Source organism: Sprattus sprattus, assembly GCF_963457725.1.
Source record: "Sprattus sprattus genome assembly, chromosome: 5".
Classification (NCBI taxonomy): Eukaryota; Metazoa; Chordata; class Actinopteri; order Clupeiformes; family Clupeidae; genus Sprattus; species Sprattus sprattus.
The window spans coordinates 21,312,778-21,329,206 of NC_137924.1; the positions used below are offsets into that span (position 1 = coordinate 21,312,778).

The following is a 16,429-nucleotide window of genomic DNA, read 5'->3' on the forward strand; positions in this document are numbered from 1 at the left end:
ATGACTGACCATAGCTATTCCATAACAATAGACGTGGAGGACAGTGTTTGGAGTGGCACTTGTAGGAAATGACCAGAACTCAGCATTATCTTAGCCATATGCTCACTATACTTCTGATCATTAGTTTCCATTTTTGAATTATATCATGCTCTCTCGTTAAGATGATAAGATGGGATGGAGTGGTAAAGAATGTGATGACCGGAGTTTGGTTGGTTGGCTTGCACTGACATTACAGGGCTAATAGATTATTTTCTTAATCTCTTAGCCTCTTTTTTGGGGCTAAGACATGTATTAGCCTTTGCAAATGACAATGTTATAGAAATATGTCCCTTTATAACAAACTCTGTTGTTTTACATTTGTGTGTTAGACAAGAGACGCTCAAATCCTGTCATGTAAAATATTTTGTATTATCCGGAAATCAGTGACTATATTTTTCTTTTTCCCTGTTTCAAAATGTCTACAGTACGATTAACACGAGGCTCCATTTGTTATGAAGTTGGGTGGTGAGAGTGTTTTTCTTTTTTTTTCTCCTGAATTAACTCCCACGTCCATTCTTTCGTCCGGGGATTCCACTGGCTTCCAAATAAGGACAGAGAAAGTGAGGCCTAATATAAATAGAATGAGATTGTTGCTTGGGAATATTTGCATTGACTGGCTGGATGGGTTCTTATCTGATGCACGCTGGTTTCCATGGCAGTGAGGGGAGGCAGGACTCATGGCCAGCATGGGGCTGGCAGCTGCTCAGCTTACATCAGTTCATGGTTGCAATAACATCTCTCAGACCTCCTCTCTCACTGCAGCTCTCTCTCTCTCTCAGACCTCCCCTTTCACTCAATCTCTCTCTCTATGTTTCTCTCTCTCAGACCTCCTCTCTCACTGCAGCTCTCTCTCTCTCTCTCTCTCTCAGACCTCCCCTTTCACTCAATCTCTCTCTCTATGTTTCTCTCTCTCTCAGACCTCCTCTCTCACGGCATCTCTCTCTCTCTCTCTCTCTCTCTCTCTCTCTCTCTCTCTCTCTCAGACCTCCCCTTTCACTCAATCTCTCTCTCTATGTTTCTCTCTCTCTCAGACCTCCTCTCTCACGGCATCTCTCTCTCTCTCTCTGTCACTCCATTTCTCTTTCAAACACACACACACACACACACACACTCCATCTATCTCTCTCTCACTCTATCTCACTCTCACTCCATCTCTCTCTCGCTCTGACACGCACCCCTCTATCTACGGCTTTGTTCTCTTTTCTTCTGCTTTCTACTCACTCATAATCTCACATTCCCGATCTTGTTTTTAATTTTTTATGTTATGAATTAGTGATGAATGAGTCATGTCTAGTATGGTCAGTGTTCATTCACATGACAAGATCCCTTTTTTTGCCAAACCATGATGTCTTACAGTAGTTTACAACTTTCAACAGTAAAAAAACCCCCACAGAAACCTAAGTGAGCACCAAGCAATAGTGAAATATGACCATTTCCAAAACTACGAACAGTAATAGTGAAACAGATGCAATTAGTGAGCGTAGGTGGGCATGTGTTTGTGTTCTGCGGTTCTGTGGCTGTGCTGCTTTGAGGCTCGCCTCCCCTTGGCGTCCGCTCCAGCTCCTCCTTCCAAGACTGTGGGAGATTTGTCAAACTGCCTGTGGGTTGAGAGGTTGCGTGCGTTTTCAAGGGCACTGTATTAGCTGTACCTGTTCTGCATTGATCATGCTGTCAAAAGTTGAACCCCGAGCCCTCAGAGGTCACCCGAGACATAAGAAGCTGGGAGTATGTAGCCTCATACACATGCATACACCCATATTGCTACTGTAGACCAGAACAGGCGTATTGGGTATCAGATATCAGTCCAAAAGAATTTGAATGCTGGCAGGGCTTATTCATTTGTTTCATCTTCTGAAGAGCATTTATGTGCCTTTTTGTAGAGTAGCCCTTCGGTTTATTTTGACGTTTTTGAAAGTATTGGCTTTTGATGGTCACTGTAGTGACTGGCGATTCAGCTTGGAATGTCTGCGGACCAGGAGAAGTGTGTTTAGTTCCCTGGCATTTTCTTGTGAGTCAGGTCAAGCCACTTCAATCCAGTGGAGGCAGACGGATTAACAATACAAGTAGACGGAAAAGGAATAAGGGGTACGAGTACAGGGACGGAAAAACACTTGAGAACAATTTAACTGACGTGAACTAGATGAGAGAAAAGGGTAATACATACAAGGCAAGACTAAAATGGAAAATGAATAAAATAACAACAAAATGTAAAATAAAAGTGAAGTAGTAAAATAAAAAAAATAAGAGAAACTGAATAAAATCAACATCAGCTTGAAAAAAAACGTCAGACTGAACTAAAAGCAAAAGAAAAAATATGTGTCTTTAAATTTGATTTAAAATTGTCAGTGGTGGGCCAGTTTTTTTGATGTGGTGCAGGATATGGAACATTTGTAGTGGAGAAGGGGGGGGGGGGGGGGGTCAACCCCATACACAGAGAATTACAGTAGTACATCAAGAGGCAACAAAAGCAGGAGCAGCTATGTCCGGGTCCTTATGAGATAAAAGCTGCTTTAATTGGTTATGGTTCTAAGCCCATGAAAGCTGCCCTTCACAACACTACTGACTTTTAAAAAGTGTACAAGATGACACCAAGATTTGTTTAAACTACATTGTGCAAATTTGCAGACAAAGGATCAAGTGCATTGCTTAGACAAGTGACCAGACTAGGAGGGTTCAAATAGAATTACTTCAGTAAGAGTAAGAGCTGCTTCCTGGAGTGCTGGGTGGTTTCACGCCCACAGAATCTACCCACACGCGCACACACACATATACTCGCATGCACACGCGCGCGCACACGCACACACACATACACACACACACTGATCCTCTTCTGGCATCAAAACCTTTACTCAGAACATAGCCTGTAGCCTAGTAATAAATGGCCGTTGCCAAAGACATTGTCAGACATTAAGGGGGAGCAGAGGCAGAGGGTCTCCTCCTCAAATACAATATTGGCCTGTCATTTTAGTTTTAGGATTGAATTGAAGAGAACAACTTTCCAACCTATCTTCACGTCCTGTTCAATGATCCTCTCTCATGTTGCAATAGAAGAATGGCTGATACTGTGGACCTGCTCTCTCTAGGGAGGAATCGTTTCTGGTGAATGCTGTCTGATGTATAGGAAAATATTTCAGTAGTTACTGCAATATAAACCCATTGTAGAAAACTGTTAACAGTCATAATGGTTGAACCTGTTTTTTGTGGTTAATCACTCACTGAGTTTTCTAGTTGAAGTGTTGACGATTTGGCCAAATGCAGTCCTCAGAAATACAACAGTTCAATACACATGAAACACTCTTTAGACAATCTTTCCCCTTTTATGATTTGAATGTCACGAAAGGTTGTCTGTTTGCATGTTTGTGGGTGTGGGTGTGGTTGAATATCAGAGGGAAGACTCTAGTTATAGTGCCGTTTGCACCAGGGTGTTAACAAACATAATGCAACCCGCTATCCTTTTGACTCTCTTTTCAACACAAAACCCTTTCATTAATAATTTAACTGTAAATATTGCTATCACCTGGTCCGTGACTTAAACATGTGTGAGAGGAAAGGTTTCCTTATGTATGTGTCTGTGCACCCATGCATGTGTGTGTGTTGTGTGTGTGTGTAAGCTAAAATCTAGCACTTCACTAGCCAATATCTTGTGATGTTAAGGTTCAAACTTCACAAAATTTGACATCCTGCATTACTACCACATTCTTTGGTCACAATTTTGTGATATTTGATCTGCAACCGACACATTTCAATATCTCAAGAATCGCTTAAGCTAACATCTCACATCTCCTCACGTAACACATTTTAGCAGCCAATCAAAATTCAGCAGCCAATACAAACTTTTCTGAATGGCCACTCTTAATTCAATTTTGTTGGCCCATTATTAATGGCATATTGAAGCTTTTTACACAATTTCAAACAAATCAGCCATAAGAAGCCGCTACCACAAGCTACAACACGTTTTTCTTCCCCATGTTGCCCAGGCCAATCTTGATTTTGTCTTTAAATTCTTATGTGACATACGTTACTCAAATTATCTTCTTTCACCTGTTGAGGTGATCAAATCATTCAACCTTTTGCTACTTGGGGCAGTTTGCACAATCTGCTTGGACCCTGATGATCACTGCTTGCGTCTAAATTTAAGCGTATTATTATGATGGTGTATATCCCTGTCCTGTTATAAATGTGATACTTCAAACAAATTATTGCCTTCAATTAATAATCCTACGTTTTAGAAAGACTTGCATATTTTCCAAATCTTGTAAATAAATGGCAAGTACAATTATACAGTGAATCTCATTCTGTTGCTTATGTATACACGTACATTTAACAAAATACTCAAATTTAAGACAGTAATATATCTGTTATAAAGTCACACTCATACTCATATTCACTACACAGGTCTCAAAACCGCAGAAATGTATCTCACAGTAGCTTCACACCATATCAGCCTACATCTTTCACATCCACAGACTTTTAACAAAATGTAAACAACTTTCACTAAGAACAAGATACACATCAAACGCTTGAGTCTATTTTTTGCCATAAATGTAATCCTTCAAGATAACACTTTTCTTGTAATGGAAAATATGTCATTTCACTTGCTCATCCTCTCACTTTGTGCTGCGGTCATATTTCACACCGCTATGCAGTGTGTCTAGTTTTCACTCTCTGCCGTCACCCCACCCCCTGCCTAGAGCTCCGTATTGATTCAATCGAGGCTGCTGGACATGTATAATTGTCCTGAGCTCCACGCGCTGCTGGTGTGAACTGGGCTGGGTGGTGTGAATGGGACACTTTGGCTTTTCTGGGCCTGGTTCGTTTTCCATTTTTGGGGGTGTGAACCGTTCCTTGGTAGGCTGCAACCTGTCTGGCTGGACCCCTCACCATGACTAGATAGCAAAGGTGATCTGAATTTCGGTGTGTGCGTGTGTGTGTGCATGTGCATGTGCGTTGGTGTGTCTGCCTGTGTGTGTGTCTGTGCATGTGGCTAGACAAAGGTGGTGGCCATTTAGAACCACAAACACACACACACACACACACACACACACACACACACACACACACACACACACACACACACACACACAGAGTCCATTAGGCCGGTCACCGTGGCTGCTGAGGTCAGAGCAGAGATATGTCTGTAGACGAGCATCTCTTTCAGACTCCGGGATGTTATGGAAACAGCAGCCCCCGTGCCCCTGATAGCACTGTTTAGAAAGAGGGCTGAGACGCCCTGTTCCTGACCTTGTCTGAGAGAGAGAGAGAGAGAAAAGAGGGAGAGGGAGAGAGGAAGAGAAAGAGACAGGAAGGGACGGAGAGAAAGAAGGAAAAAAGAAGGAGGAGAGAGGGGGGCAGAGAAAGAGAGAGCGAAGAGATGAGAGGAGAGACAGAGGCCCCCTCTTCCTTTATGATAACAGCTTCAACTCCTCTGTGGTCTCTCTTCCTCTCCCTTCTCTTCCTCTCTCAAACTTTCTTTTTTTCTATCTCTCTCTCTCTCTCTCTCACTCCCGCGCTCATTCATTAACTCAGGCATCCTTGTTCTTTTTTTGGAACTGCATACTCATCACAGGGGGAAACTAGGCCCGCTCTGTTTATGGCAGAAGTGCTGAAGCCCAGTAGAGACAGGCCTGGTTAAAGGCCGTACCTCTCAGGGAGTCTCTGTCCCAGTCAAACTCCTGCCAGTGTCCTCCACTGACCGTTTCCCACTGCTGTGCTCAGCACACATTTGGAGTTAGCGGCCTCATGGCAATTTCATAAACAACACTGTTAGTTTTAACACCATTGTGTACCTAAAACTTTCTCCCTCTCTCTCTCACCCTCTCTGTCCCCCAGCTCGTGTCCAACGTCCTGATCTTCTCCTGCACCAACATCGTGGGCGTCTGCACCCATTACCCGGCCGAGGGTTCCCAGAGGCAGGCCTTCCAGGAGACCCGCGAGTGCATTCAGGCTCGCCTCCACTCCCAGAGGGAGAACCAGCAGCAGGTATGGCACTGGGTTATGGGGTGGGGTGGTGGTGGGGACGCTGGACCACATTCACATCCTCCATCCTCCATCCTCCAGGGGTCGAACCAGCAGCAGGTGATACACTGGGGAGTGAGGATGCTGGACCACATCCATGTCCTTCCCTTGTTTTCCCTCCTAATACTTCGGTTGTTCGTCTTTGGAGAAAACGGTGTATTATTATTAATGAGGGTTTCAGATGTGATTGCAGTTCTAATGCATAAACCAATCAGAGAGCGGGGTGAGTGAGTGTGTTTGGGACAGAACGAGTGGGAGGGGAAAGGTTCAGCGGGTTTCAGGAATCTTTTGGAAATGGAGTGACATAAGCGCTTGAGTGCGTGTCCCAGCGTTCTTGGCATTTTTGTGCGGACTACCCGGAGTTTGTTCTGGGGGTGGGGTAGTTGGGGGGGAATAATGACAGCTGATTAAAACAGTTTGTGCACGGAGCTCTGGACTGCTGCTAATTTGCCAGTGCTGACATGGAGTGATTGGAATCCTCAGTGTTCTGCTCTCAGTGCCTCTTCGCCCCGTCTCCCTCCTCCGCACGCCGGCGCCCACCCCCCGCCAGCCTGCCCGCCCCCACATGGCGAACAGCAGCACGCTGACGTGACGTGCCATTGATTGCAGCTCGAGTCGCCCGTGACGACACCTCATGGCGTCAAGAACCGGCTGTGAGATGGGAGCGTAGCTAAGCCACAGCACTCACTTTACATGTCTCTCTTTTCTCTCTCTCTTTCTCCTTTCTCCGTTTGCAGGAACGCCTCCTCCTATCTGTGCTTCCCCGCCATGTTGCCATGGAGATGAAAGCCGACATCAACGCCAAGCAGGAGGATATGATGTTTCACAAGATCTACATCCAGAAACATGACAACGTCAGGTGGGAATTAAATGCATATGGCTCTCCTCATCCACTGGTCAGGTGAACATATAGGACAGGTGGCGAGAGATAGAAGGATTTGCCATTTGCGTCAGCAGTGACATTTTACTTGGGTAACTGGAGTAGGTATAAATGCCCAATGTATAATATCCGTTTTACCTGAGTTTCATGTAAGATAAGCATTATACATGCTTACAATACCTCCAAGTGGAGTTTTAAACTATTGCTATCAAAAAGATTAAGGACGTGTTTGCGAAAAGAATATGAAGTCATAACAAATCACATTCTCTATTTTGTGTTAACAAATATCTTTTGTATAATTTATTGAGCTGTTTCATTTAAAGCGTATGTGTTTCCTTCATGGGCCCCAGTGAAACACACACACACACACACACACACACACATACACACACACACAGACTTGCACAAGCAGAAAGACTTCCAACATCCTACAAATCTTGATATTTGGAAAGTAGTATATTACAGAGCCACGTGAGGGAAAACTGACTTATGTGGCACAGTCTCATCACTAATCCAGAGCAAGGATCCATGAAGGAACTCTTATAAACTACTCCCAGGTGCACGCAAAGGACAATAAATTAAGACGAATGAAAAAACTGAACATTTTACCATTTTAGCACCAACTTCTTGCGTAAAGCTCTGTAAACCACAGACATAAGTAAAAATTACTGCTGTAGCAGTACTGTTTCAGAATACAGGCTCGCTTTTAAAAACAATGAGAATATGAGTTTTTTTCTGTCTATTGCACGATGAGTGGAGGGGGTTAACTCTTACAGTAGCTGTGGTAGTTCCTGTGGTTGACTCCTAATCTGTTTCAAATGAACATTCAGATGAGATTCAGTTAGAGGGTAAGTCTGTAAGTAAGGATCGAAAAGACACAAGTTTGTTATGTATTTATATATTTCCCATTCTGTTTACTTCTAATACATGTGAACAAGTACTATAGGTCAAATTGATGTGATTTACTGGTTAAATATGAAAATAGGTCACCAAGCTTGTTGACTAGTTCCCGATTCCTTTTCCCTCTCACCTCCCCCCTCCCCCTCACTTACACCCAGAGCCACACATTAGGGTGGCGCTTTAGCCAGCGCTGGCCTGATCTGATGCAACTGAGCGTGTGTGAAGCAGAGCGCGCCTCACTGTTTGCACACACGTTTAGCTGTGATCATGTGCTGGACGGGCCTCTCGCCTCATCTCCTCTCCCTCTGCCAGCTCTCACACACAGATGCAGCTTCGCACAACAACCACCATTGTGATTCTCTCTCTCTCCTTCTCTCTCACTCGCTCTCTCTCTCTCTCTCGCTTCCACTCACTCTCTCTCTCTTTCTCTCTCTCTCTCTCTCTCGCTCTCTCTCTCTCATTTCACTCACTCTCTTTCTGTTACTCTTTCCTTTTCTTACTCTCTCTTCCTCGGTTACTCTTTCCTTTCCTCTCTCTTGCTCTCTGTTCTTTCTTTCTGTTTTTCTTTCTCTCCCTCCCTTCCACCCTCCACACTTTCCCTCTCTTCTCCCCCTCTCCACCCCTCTTAGCCAGGCTTTGGGGTGCGCCCTCCCCGTTTAGCAATAACAAACACCCTCTTTGTCCTTCTTGTGTGTCACTCCAGTTGTTTGCAGTACATTGTTTAGAGATCCGATCAGGCAGCCACGAGGACGGAACTGTTTTGTAAAGGTTTAAGTGTGAAGACTTTTTTTTTCTCCCCTCTTCTTCGTCCTCCTCTTACAGCGACACATTGCAGGAAGTGATGGATTGAGACTTTTCCCGAAAGCATAGAAGGTGAAAATCCGGCCAAACGCCATTAGATTTGCGCAGGGCGAGAAACTGTTTGACAAGCGGAAGGAGTGGAGTTTTAAAAGGCAGGGAAATGGCAGATCTGCCTCTGTGTTTGGGCCCTTTCAAGCAGGGCAGATTAAGGCACGAGGAGATGAGGTTTCACCCCGAGAGTGTTTCCTCTGCTGAGTGTTCAGTCTGATCTAAACATGTCAGACAACCGCTTTCATGGCTCTCCAGCAACTCCTCTGGCCATTTTCCGGGCTTTTGGCCACACATTTGGTTAGGCTGCTCTAAACTGCCTTCACAACAGTGTAGCCGATAAGCTTTTCTCAGAAGGTGTTTTTGTGGGGCTATTTTTAAAAACGTTATCTTTGTTTAAGCACATGAAAACATCTTTCTCCCTGGGTTATCAGTTTTGTAAGAGCCAGTTGACCTGAGAGTTACTAATGCAACAAAGATTATCATTGATTTACTAGCAGTGATCTCCTCATCAGAACTTAGGCATTCGTCATGCCAATAATATCACTGAAATGAGCACAGCCCCTTCAGTACTCCCCTCCTGTTTTTAGCTTACCTCAGGGACATACCATTGACACATTGACATGGATGAGAAGGAGAATGCTGTTGTGGCATCAATGAAAAAGCAGCTAGAGGGAGTGAACAAACAAACAAACAAACAAACAAACAAACAAGCAGCGTATACACAAACGCCACCAGAGCCACCCATGTGCAAGAGTGCATAGCTGTTCACTATTGCCATCAACAGTCAAACATGAGGTTAGAAAAAGTGACCAAGCTCATAAGTGAAGCACAAGCATGAGCAGGCTGTGCTAGATAATCCTGCTCCTCCGCACGCAGGCTGTGCATCTCTGTGTCCGTATTTATTTGTGGCCTTGAGCAAACATGTCGCGGCTACAACAGCGGCCTGTAACGGATGCTGAGTGCCTGATTGTGGCCCGGTAGGGGTGTTTTCGCAGCCCGCTAGGCCGGGAGGGGGGGGTGGGCGATCCGGTCCGATCCGATCCGATCTGGGGCCTCTGGCGCTGAGTGTATGCCGAGCACCGCTGATTTCCCCGGCTAATGCAGCGTGTGAGTGCTGTGCCATAATTGGGGCTGCGAGGAGCAGCAGACAGGCAGACAGCAGTGGGAGAGGGGGCCTCCTGGCAAGGACTGCTGAGCAGAGGAGGAAGTGAGGGGGAGAGGGGGAGAGAGGAAGGGACAGAGAGAGGAAAGGCGAGGAACAGAGAGAAAAGAGTTTAAAAGCGAGAGGTGGAGAGTGCATATTTTAAAGAGAAAAGAAAGGAAGAGAGAGAAAAAAGGCACGTGAAAGAGCGAGAGCAATGGTGTGTGTATGTGTGTGAGAGTGCGAGAAAGAGAGGGAGGAAAAGAGAGAAACAGAGGGACAGTGGAAGGACAGAGTGTATGAGGGAGAGGAAGAGAGCGAGTTAAAAGGGGAAGGAGAGAAGGAGAGAAAGGGGGAGAGAGAGAGAGAGAGAGAGAGAGAGGGACAGCGGGTACTGAAAGGGATTTTCATGGGGAAAACAAAGGACAGGATGGGAGCGCATGATGTTTGTGTGGTAGCTTGTCTTGGAGCCCATGGCTTGACACCACCGGCGGTTGGTCAGGAGACCGAAGCCTGATTCTTTTATCCTCACCCAAATGAGGAGAAACTGATTTTGAAGGAAGAGAGTGTCCTTTAACACCATGGCTGTGTGTTGTCTCTGTGAAGAGTTCCCTTAACCTCTCTGTTGCGCTTTGTCAGTTTGTGCTTTGATATATTTGTCTTAAATCTTGAGTATCCAGAGAATGGTCCTTGCCGTCACACAGACTTGGCATAAGCATGTCCAACTGCATGCATTTTTGGACAAGGCATTTGTTAGAAGCACAAATGCGAAGGCGAGGAATTAATGATCTAAGTGAGTGGCAGGTGCAGACTGCATACATGGGCGATGTGCACTGACACCAACACTGGCACCTCACTCACACCCTGGCACATCAAACTGCGGGTGACAAACAGGAAGCTTCTTGTGAGGCAGGTATGAGCGACAGAATGTGAGTAGAGATATGAGTCGAGGACAGGGCCAGCTGAGTCAAAAGCAGAGGGCCAGGAGGATTGGTTTGTGTGTGTGTGTGTGTGTGGGTGGATGTGTGGGTGGGTGGGTGGGTGGATATGTCAGGTGTGTGTGTGTGTGGGAGGGGGGGGGGGGGGGTTCGTCAAAACAACACTGTGAGGTTAATCACGGACTGAGATGAAAGAGTAGGTCGACCAGCACCAGCAGAATGACGGGGTCAAGCTAAGGGGACACGGTACAGCCACGCTAGCCCAGTTCAGCCGACTCCCTTTGATATGAGCACCAAGTGACCCATGACTGATTTTTGAGGGGGGGGGGTTATGTTATGTCGTGTTATGTAAGCAGGAAGTGTGACTCGATGCTTGCATTCCTACCCTAGGGCTCTCTCTCTCTCTCTTTCTCTCTCTTTCTCGTTCTTTCCCTCTCTCTCTTTCTCTATCTTTCTCTCTCTCTCTCTTTCTCTATCTTTCTCTCTCTAGCTCTTTCTCTTTCTTTCTCTCTCTTTCTCTGTCTCTATTTCTCTTTCTTTTTTTCTTTCTCACTCTCTTTCTCTTTCTCTCTCTCTTTCTTTCTCTTTCTTTCTCTTTCTTTTTCTCTTTTTTTGTTCAAGGCTGTCGTCATTTTCTGCAGTGAAAAATGCATCTGCTGATCCCTCTTGACCTTCTCCAAAGCAAACCACCATATGACCCACACTGATGCACCTCTCTTGTTAAAAATGACTATTCATGGTATTTTTCAGATATTGCTTAAACCAGCCACCATCATGAGTCGCACAATCAAATTATTTTTAAGAGTAAAAGCGGAGCAAAGGAGAAAATTAGGGTATTTGGTAAAAAAAACCTGGTGTATCTTTTTGTTTCATGCGCCTACCTCTGGGTTTTTGTGGAGGCGTGAAAAAGAAGAAACCGTGGCCTTGTCTTCAATGCTCTGTCACCACTGAGCCATAAATTACTGCGCTGACAATAAAGTGTTTCTAGGCGGGATGGCTAGTGGGTGACTCAGCAAGCAAAGGCTGCTAATGGCTGGACCTTGAGAGGGAGTGGGTCATGTTTAGGAACGGAGAGTCGGGTCTCTCACTCTCGCAGCCCTTCCAGCGCCGTGCAACCGAAGCGTTTCTACGCAACAGGCAGATGATAAGAGATGTTTTTCACTCGCCAAATGCAAGATACTTTGACACTTTTGCAAGAGCACTGCGTTGAATGAAGCCTTTTACACCAACGTGTCTCCCGTGTTGGGTTTCTGTTGCTTTGCTGCATTCTGTCCCTTGCACAGAATAAACGAATAACAATAAAATCGTAATACCATATCTCAAAACCAAACCAGTGTACATCAATGGAGACGAAGGCTATCAACAGTCTCACTGAATCTCTGGCTTACCCATCACTGCCCTGTTTGTCATGGGAGAGAGTCTGCCTGAGAGGAGGTGCAGGCATCACTTGGAAAGTTTGGAATGGTTGAAGTGACAATCTGATGTTTTAAGTCTGAGCATCTGGGTTTAAGTTTGGGCTCAGATGGGCCGCACAAAAGCTCTGCTGAGGTCCCAGTCGGAAATTGGCCTTGAATGGATCAGCGCCGTGGTGCAGAGGGAATGTTTTCATGCCTCATAATCCGGCGGTAGTGGAAGGCACGGGGATTATGTATTTGTGGTTATAAATAGAAAGAATGGTGGCCCCAAATGTACAAACAAACAGGAAAAACAAAACAATGCTAATCTACCAGTGGTTGGTCAGGCAAATCGTTCATCTTGTCCCTGTTTGGCCACCGTCTGATGTGAGAAAGGACCCACAAGCCCAGGTCCCTGTGTGGCCTCCCCCCTGTGTGACCTACAGCCTGGGCTCCACTCCAGACTCTGGTGACTCGTCCTCTGCTGTTTAGCAATCTGTTGCCATGGCAGCGGACTCTCCAAGGCACACACGGTTCACTGAAGGGGTGGATGGATGGATGGATGGATGGATGTATGGATAGATGGATGGATGGAGGGATGGGGACTCTGATGACCTATGGTAGCATCATTTCACACTAGAGATGTTTGATGCTTTTGTCTGAAGGAACAATTGAAAGGCACTGTATTAAAAGCTGTCTACCAGTTTATCTTCAGACAGCTTGGCTTGTGTTTTTAGCAAGTTATTATTTAAAACTCTCTGTTTAAATGTTGTGTTCTAACGTTCTGATACGGTTCTGATCAGTATTTTTTCAGGTAAACCCAGTCTTAATTACACTATTTGCTTAACAATTCAGATGATTCAGATGTCCTTTTGAGAGATAGCTTTCATAGCTGAATTCATGTAAAACTGAGGTACTTAGCAACAGCCATTAACACTACCAGCCTAGCAAGGTCACTCCTTGGTTTTCTTTCAGTCTGTACCCAGAACCAAAGGAATCGTTATTGACTAGCACTAGGCACACATATAATACATCCAATTAAAAAAAGGCACACATGCAATATCTTAAATAAGCGGGAGCAATCTCGCTGTCATCGTCTTAACATCTTATTCTTATTCTTAACAACATATAATGTTGCATTCTACTTAATATCCTCACAGTGGGCTGAATGTGTTTCAGTGTGTACAGGACAGAAACACTAAAATACCCTGTCATATATATATATATATATATATATATATATATATATATATATATATATATATATATATAAACATAGTATTTTTAATGCAGGGTATTTATAAACGGCATACAGAATCAGACAAGCGTAGTTCCTAACCCCATGGCAAAAATGAATGTCCTTGTGTGTTTGTGTGTAATGATTCCATTATACAGATGAGCAATTAGGCACAAATGGAATCAGAGGTGGCCCACTGAGCACAAGTGACACACAAACAGGAAGTGTGGACCTTGAGACAGGATAAGAACAGGAAGCAAAAGCACGTATGATGAATATTGGCTTCACCACACACAGACAGCAAGCTGTTTTGAAAAATAATAATTCACACCAAGGTAAGTTTCACACCAAGTTTTGTTTCTTCTTCGCCATCTCTTGTCCCTCAAGAACTGAGTACGCCCACTGTGCAGTTGAAGAGTTTTGACGGCAGGTGTGAATCCAAGCTTTACCTACGCATTAATGAATTAAGTGCATTAGAGAATAAAAGCTTGAGAGGGAGGCCCTCCATAGACACCACACCGCTGCTCCATTAGCGCCTCGTCGCCATGCACACCAGAGGGAGGGCTTTATCAACCCGTTGACCCGGCAGCCTCTGACACCCACCTCTGGGAGAGTGTAGTGGATTCACCTGAGCAGCGGCCACGGCGCCCGGCACTGCAAATCAAAAGCCGGGGTGAATAATGTGCCCTGGCCCTGTTGAAAACACAGATGATTCAGTCCTCAAAAGAACAGAAAGTCATTACGCCCCATGAGATCATCTGCGGCATTGTGTGGCCGTTTTTATTTCATTTCCTTGTTCTCTCTTCCCTCCCTCTCACCCCCCCCCCCTTTAATCACTCTCTCTTTCTTTCTTTTATGTTTTTCCATTTCTAACTCACCTTCTTGTTTCCTTTCCCCATCGTGCACACTTTTTGTCCATCGTGGATCAAACTATGGATCGGCCTCTTTTCTGAAATCAGAAAATGAATCACACGCATGAGCATAAAGAGAGAGAGAGGGGTATTGGCACGGTAACCATGGCTGAGTCACAGTTACCACATTAGAGGTGTGTGTGTGTGTGTGTGTGTGTGTGTGTGTGTGTGTGTGTGTGTGTGTGTGTGTGTGTGTGTGTGTGTGTGTGTGTGTGTGTGATATTTGCCTTAAACAGTGGCCGACAATCACCCCTCATGTTGTGCATTTCTGTGCATTTTAACGTCCTGCTTTCTTTCTGTCCCCGTTGTGTTGGTCACAGCATCCTGTTCGCTGACATCGAGGGCTTCACCAGCCTGGCCTCCCAGTGCACGGCGCAGGAGCTGGTGATGACGCTCAACGAACTCTTTGCCCGCTTCGACAAGCTGGCAGCGGTGAGTACCAACCCACAAAGCCCCGACACGTCCCCATGGCAACAGAACACATCCACGACGAGTTGTTGTGGCAAACATGAGCGAGTTGGGAAATAGACTTCAATTACGTCTTAATAACATGACACTGTCTTCTTCGCTCTATGCTTTTTTTTGTTTTTTTTCCCGCTGGCTGGCGGGTCCTGTTTTTCCCTGGCTGAAAACAGGTTTAAACATGGCCTGGGCTGACCTCCCCGGAGGCTGGCCTGGCATCCCGCGTATGCTGGTGGTTTGTGTTAGTTTGCTGCTAATTGAAATAACTGAGAGTTTTATTGTTTGTGCAATCACAATACCCCTAACACTCCAGCAGCCCTGTAATCTTCTCATTATCTCCAGAATGCGTAGAGAGAGGGAGAGGAAGAGGAAGAGAGCGAGAGGGGGAGAGAGAGAGAGAGAGAGAGGGAGAGAGAGGGAGAAAGAGAGTGGGAGGGGGAGAGAGAGAGAGAGAGGCTGACACCTGCATATGTGTGTATGTGTGTGTGTACGTGAGTTTGTCAGAAACAAAACCAGCCCCCACCAGTCTCATACACTCATGGAAACACAAACAGAGACTTGAGTTACATGTGTCCATGCGATATTATTTGTTACTGAATTTACAGAGGATTCAGTTGAATTTTCAAATACTAGAAATGATGCCTAGATACACATACACATACACATACACACACACACACACACACACACACACACACACACTGGAGCATATTGCCTCAGTGGTGCAACAATAGGGCCCATTGTAAGTGCTGTGGCTTAAACAGATCCATGTGCTGGAGTTGACATTCAGGTGGCTATCATGAGACAGAGCCTGGTATAGACCTGTGTCCTGCCTGAGGGAGCCATCCTCCTAGAAACACACACACATACACCCACCCCCCCCCCCCCCCCCACACACACACACACACACACTCATGCTCACCATGGTAGCATGAAATCCTCCTCATCATAAGGCTGTTGCCTCTTCTCGGGTAAATTCCTCAAATCTCTCTCAGATGAGGTAAGACACTGGACCGGGGGCAACAAAAACAAAAGGCGCTTCATATGTGGTGCTACATATCCCACATCACATTTAACCCTCCCTGAAAAAAAACGTCGCAGTCAACCACTTATCCTTCAGCAAGCTTTACCTTCACTCCCACTCACAGATACACCTCCCACTAACACAGTTCTGTTTCCCAAATGGTTCCCATTAAATGGTTCCCACCTGGCCTTGTCCGCCAGGCTCCATTTACAGGCACGGTTCTGTGTTCCATCAGCACTCTGACCTACGGACCTCATTACTGCAACCTGAGCTAATAGCAATCACACACCTGTTTACAAATCATAAGCGTCTCCCTCACAGTACAGTGCAGTCGGGATTGCTAATGGACTTCTGATTCTGTGTGCTATTCTAAAGCTTTCTGTTTGTCTGGTTATGACATTTATATGCATTTAACTGGGGAAATAGATGGCATTGTCTGAAGGCAGAATAATGGCCTTAAGCGGTGCATTGTTCTGTGATTTGTATGGCATGTTGGTTGTGAAGAAGTGTATGTAACTGGTCAGAATGTGGAAGGCAACCTCTCCGTCCCTCTGGCAACCGCATTGTCCATTCATGAGTCAGCAGTAATTGACTGGTAGGTGACCAACAGCACTGAGATTTTTTTTCTTCCTCCAG

General features: G+C 45.4%; 1 protein-coding gene across 2 annotated transcripts in view; it reads left to right on the forward strand.

Moving 5' to 3' along the window:
- The window catches only part of adcy5 (adenylate cyclase 5), a gene marked incomplete at both ends in the record, with an annotated part of 70,003 nt that overhangs the window by 32,231 nt on the left and 21,343 nt on the right, over nt 1-16,429 (forward strand). For both annotated transcript variants that reach the window (XM_080839415.1, XM_080839416.1), the window contains 3 exons: nt 5,869-6,018; nt 6,792-6,913; nt 14,628-14,739. In XM_080839415.1, the coding sequence (XP_080695541.1) occupies nt 5,869-6,018; nt 6,792-6,913; nt 14,628-14,739 (384 nt within the window). The remainder of the gene's footprint in view (nt 1-5,868; nt 6,019-6,791; nt 6,914-14,627; nt 14,740-16,429) is intronic.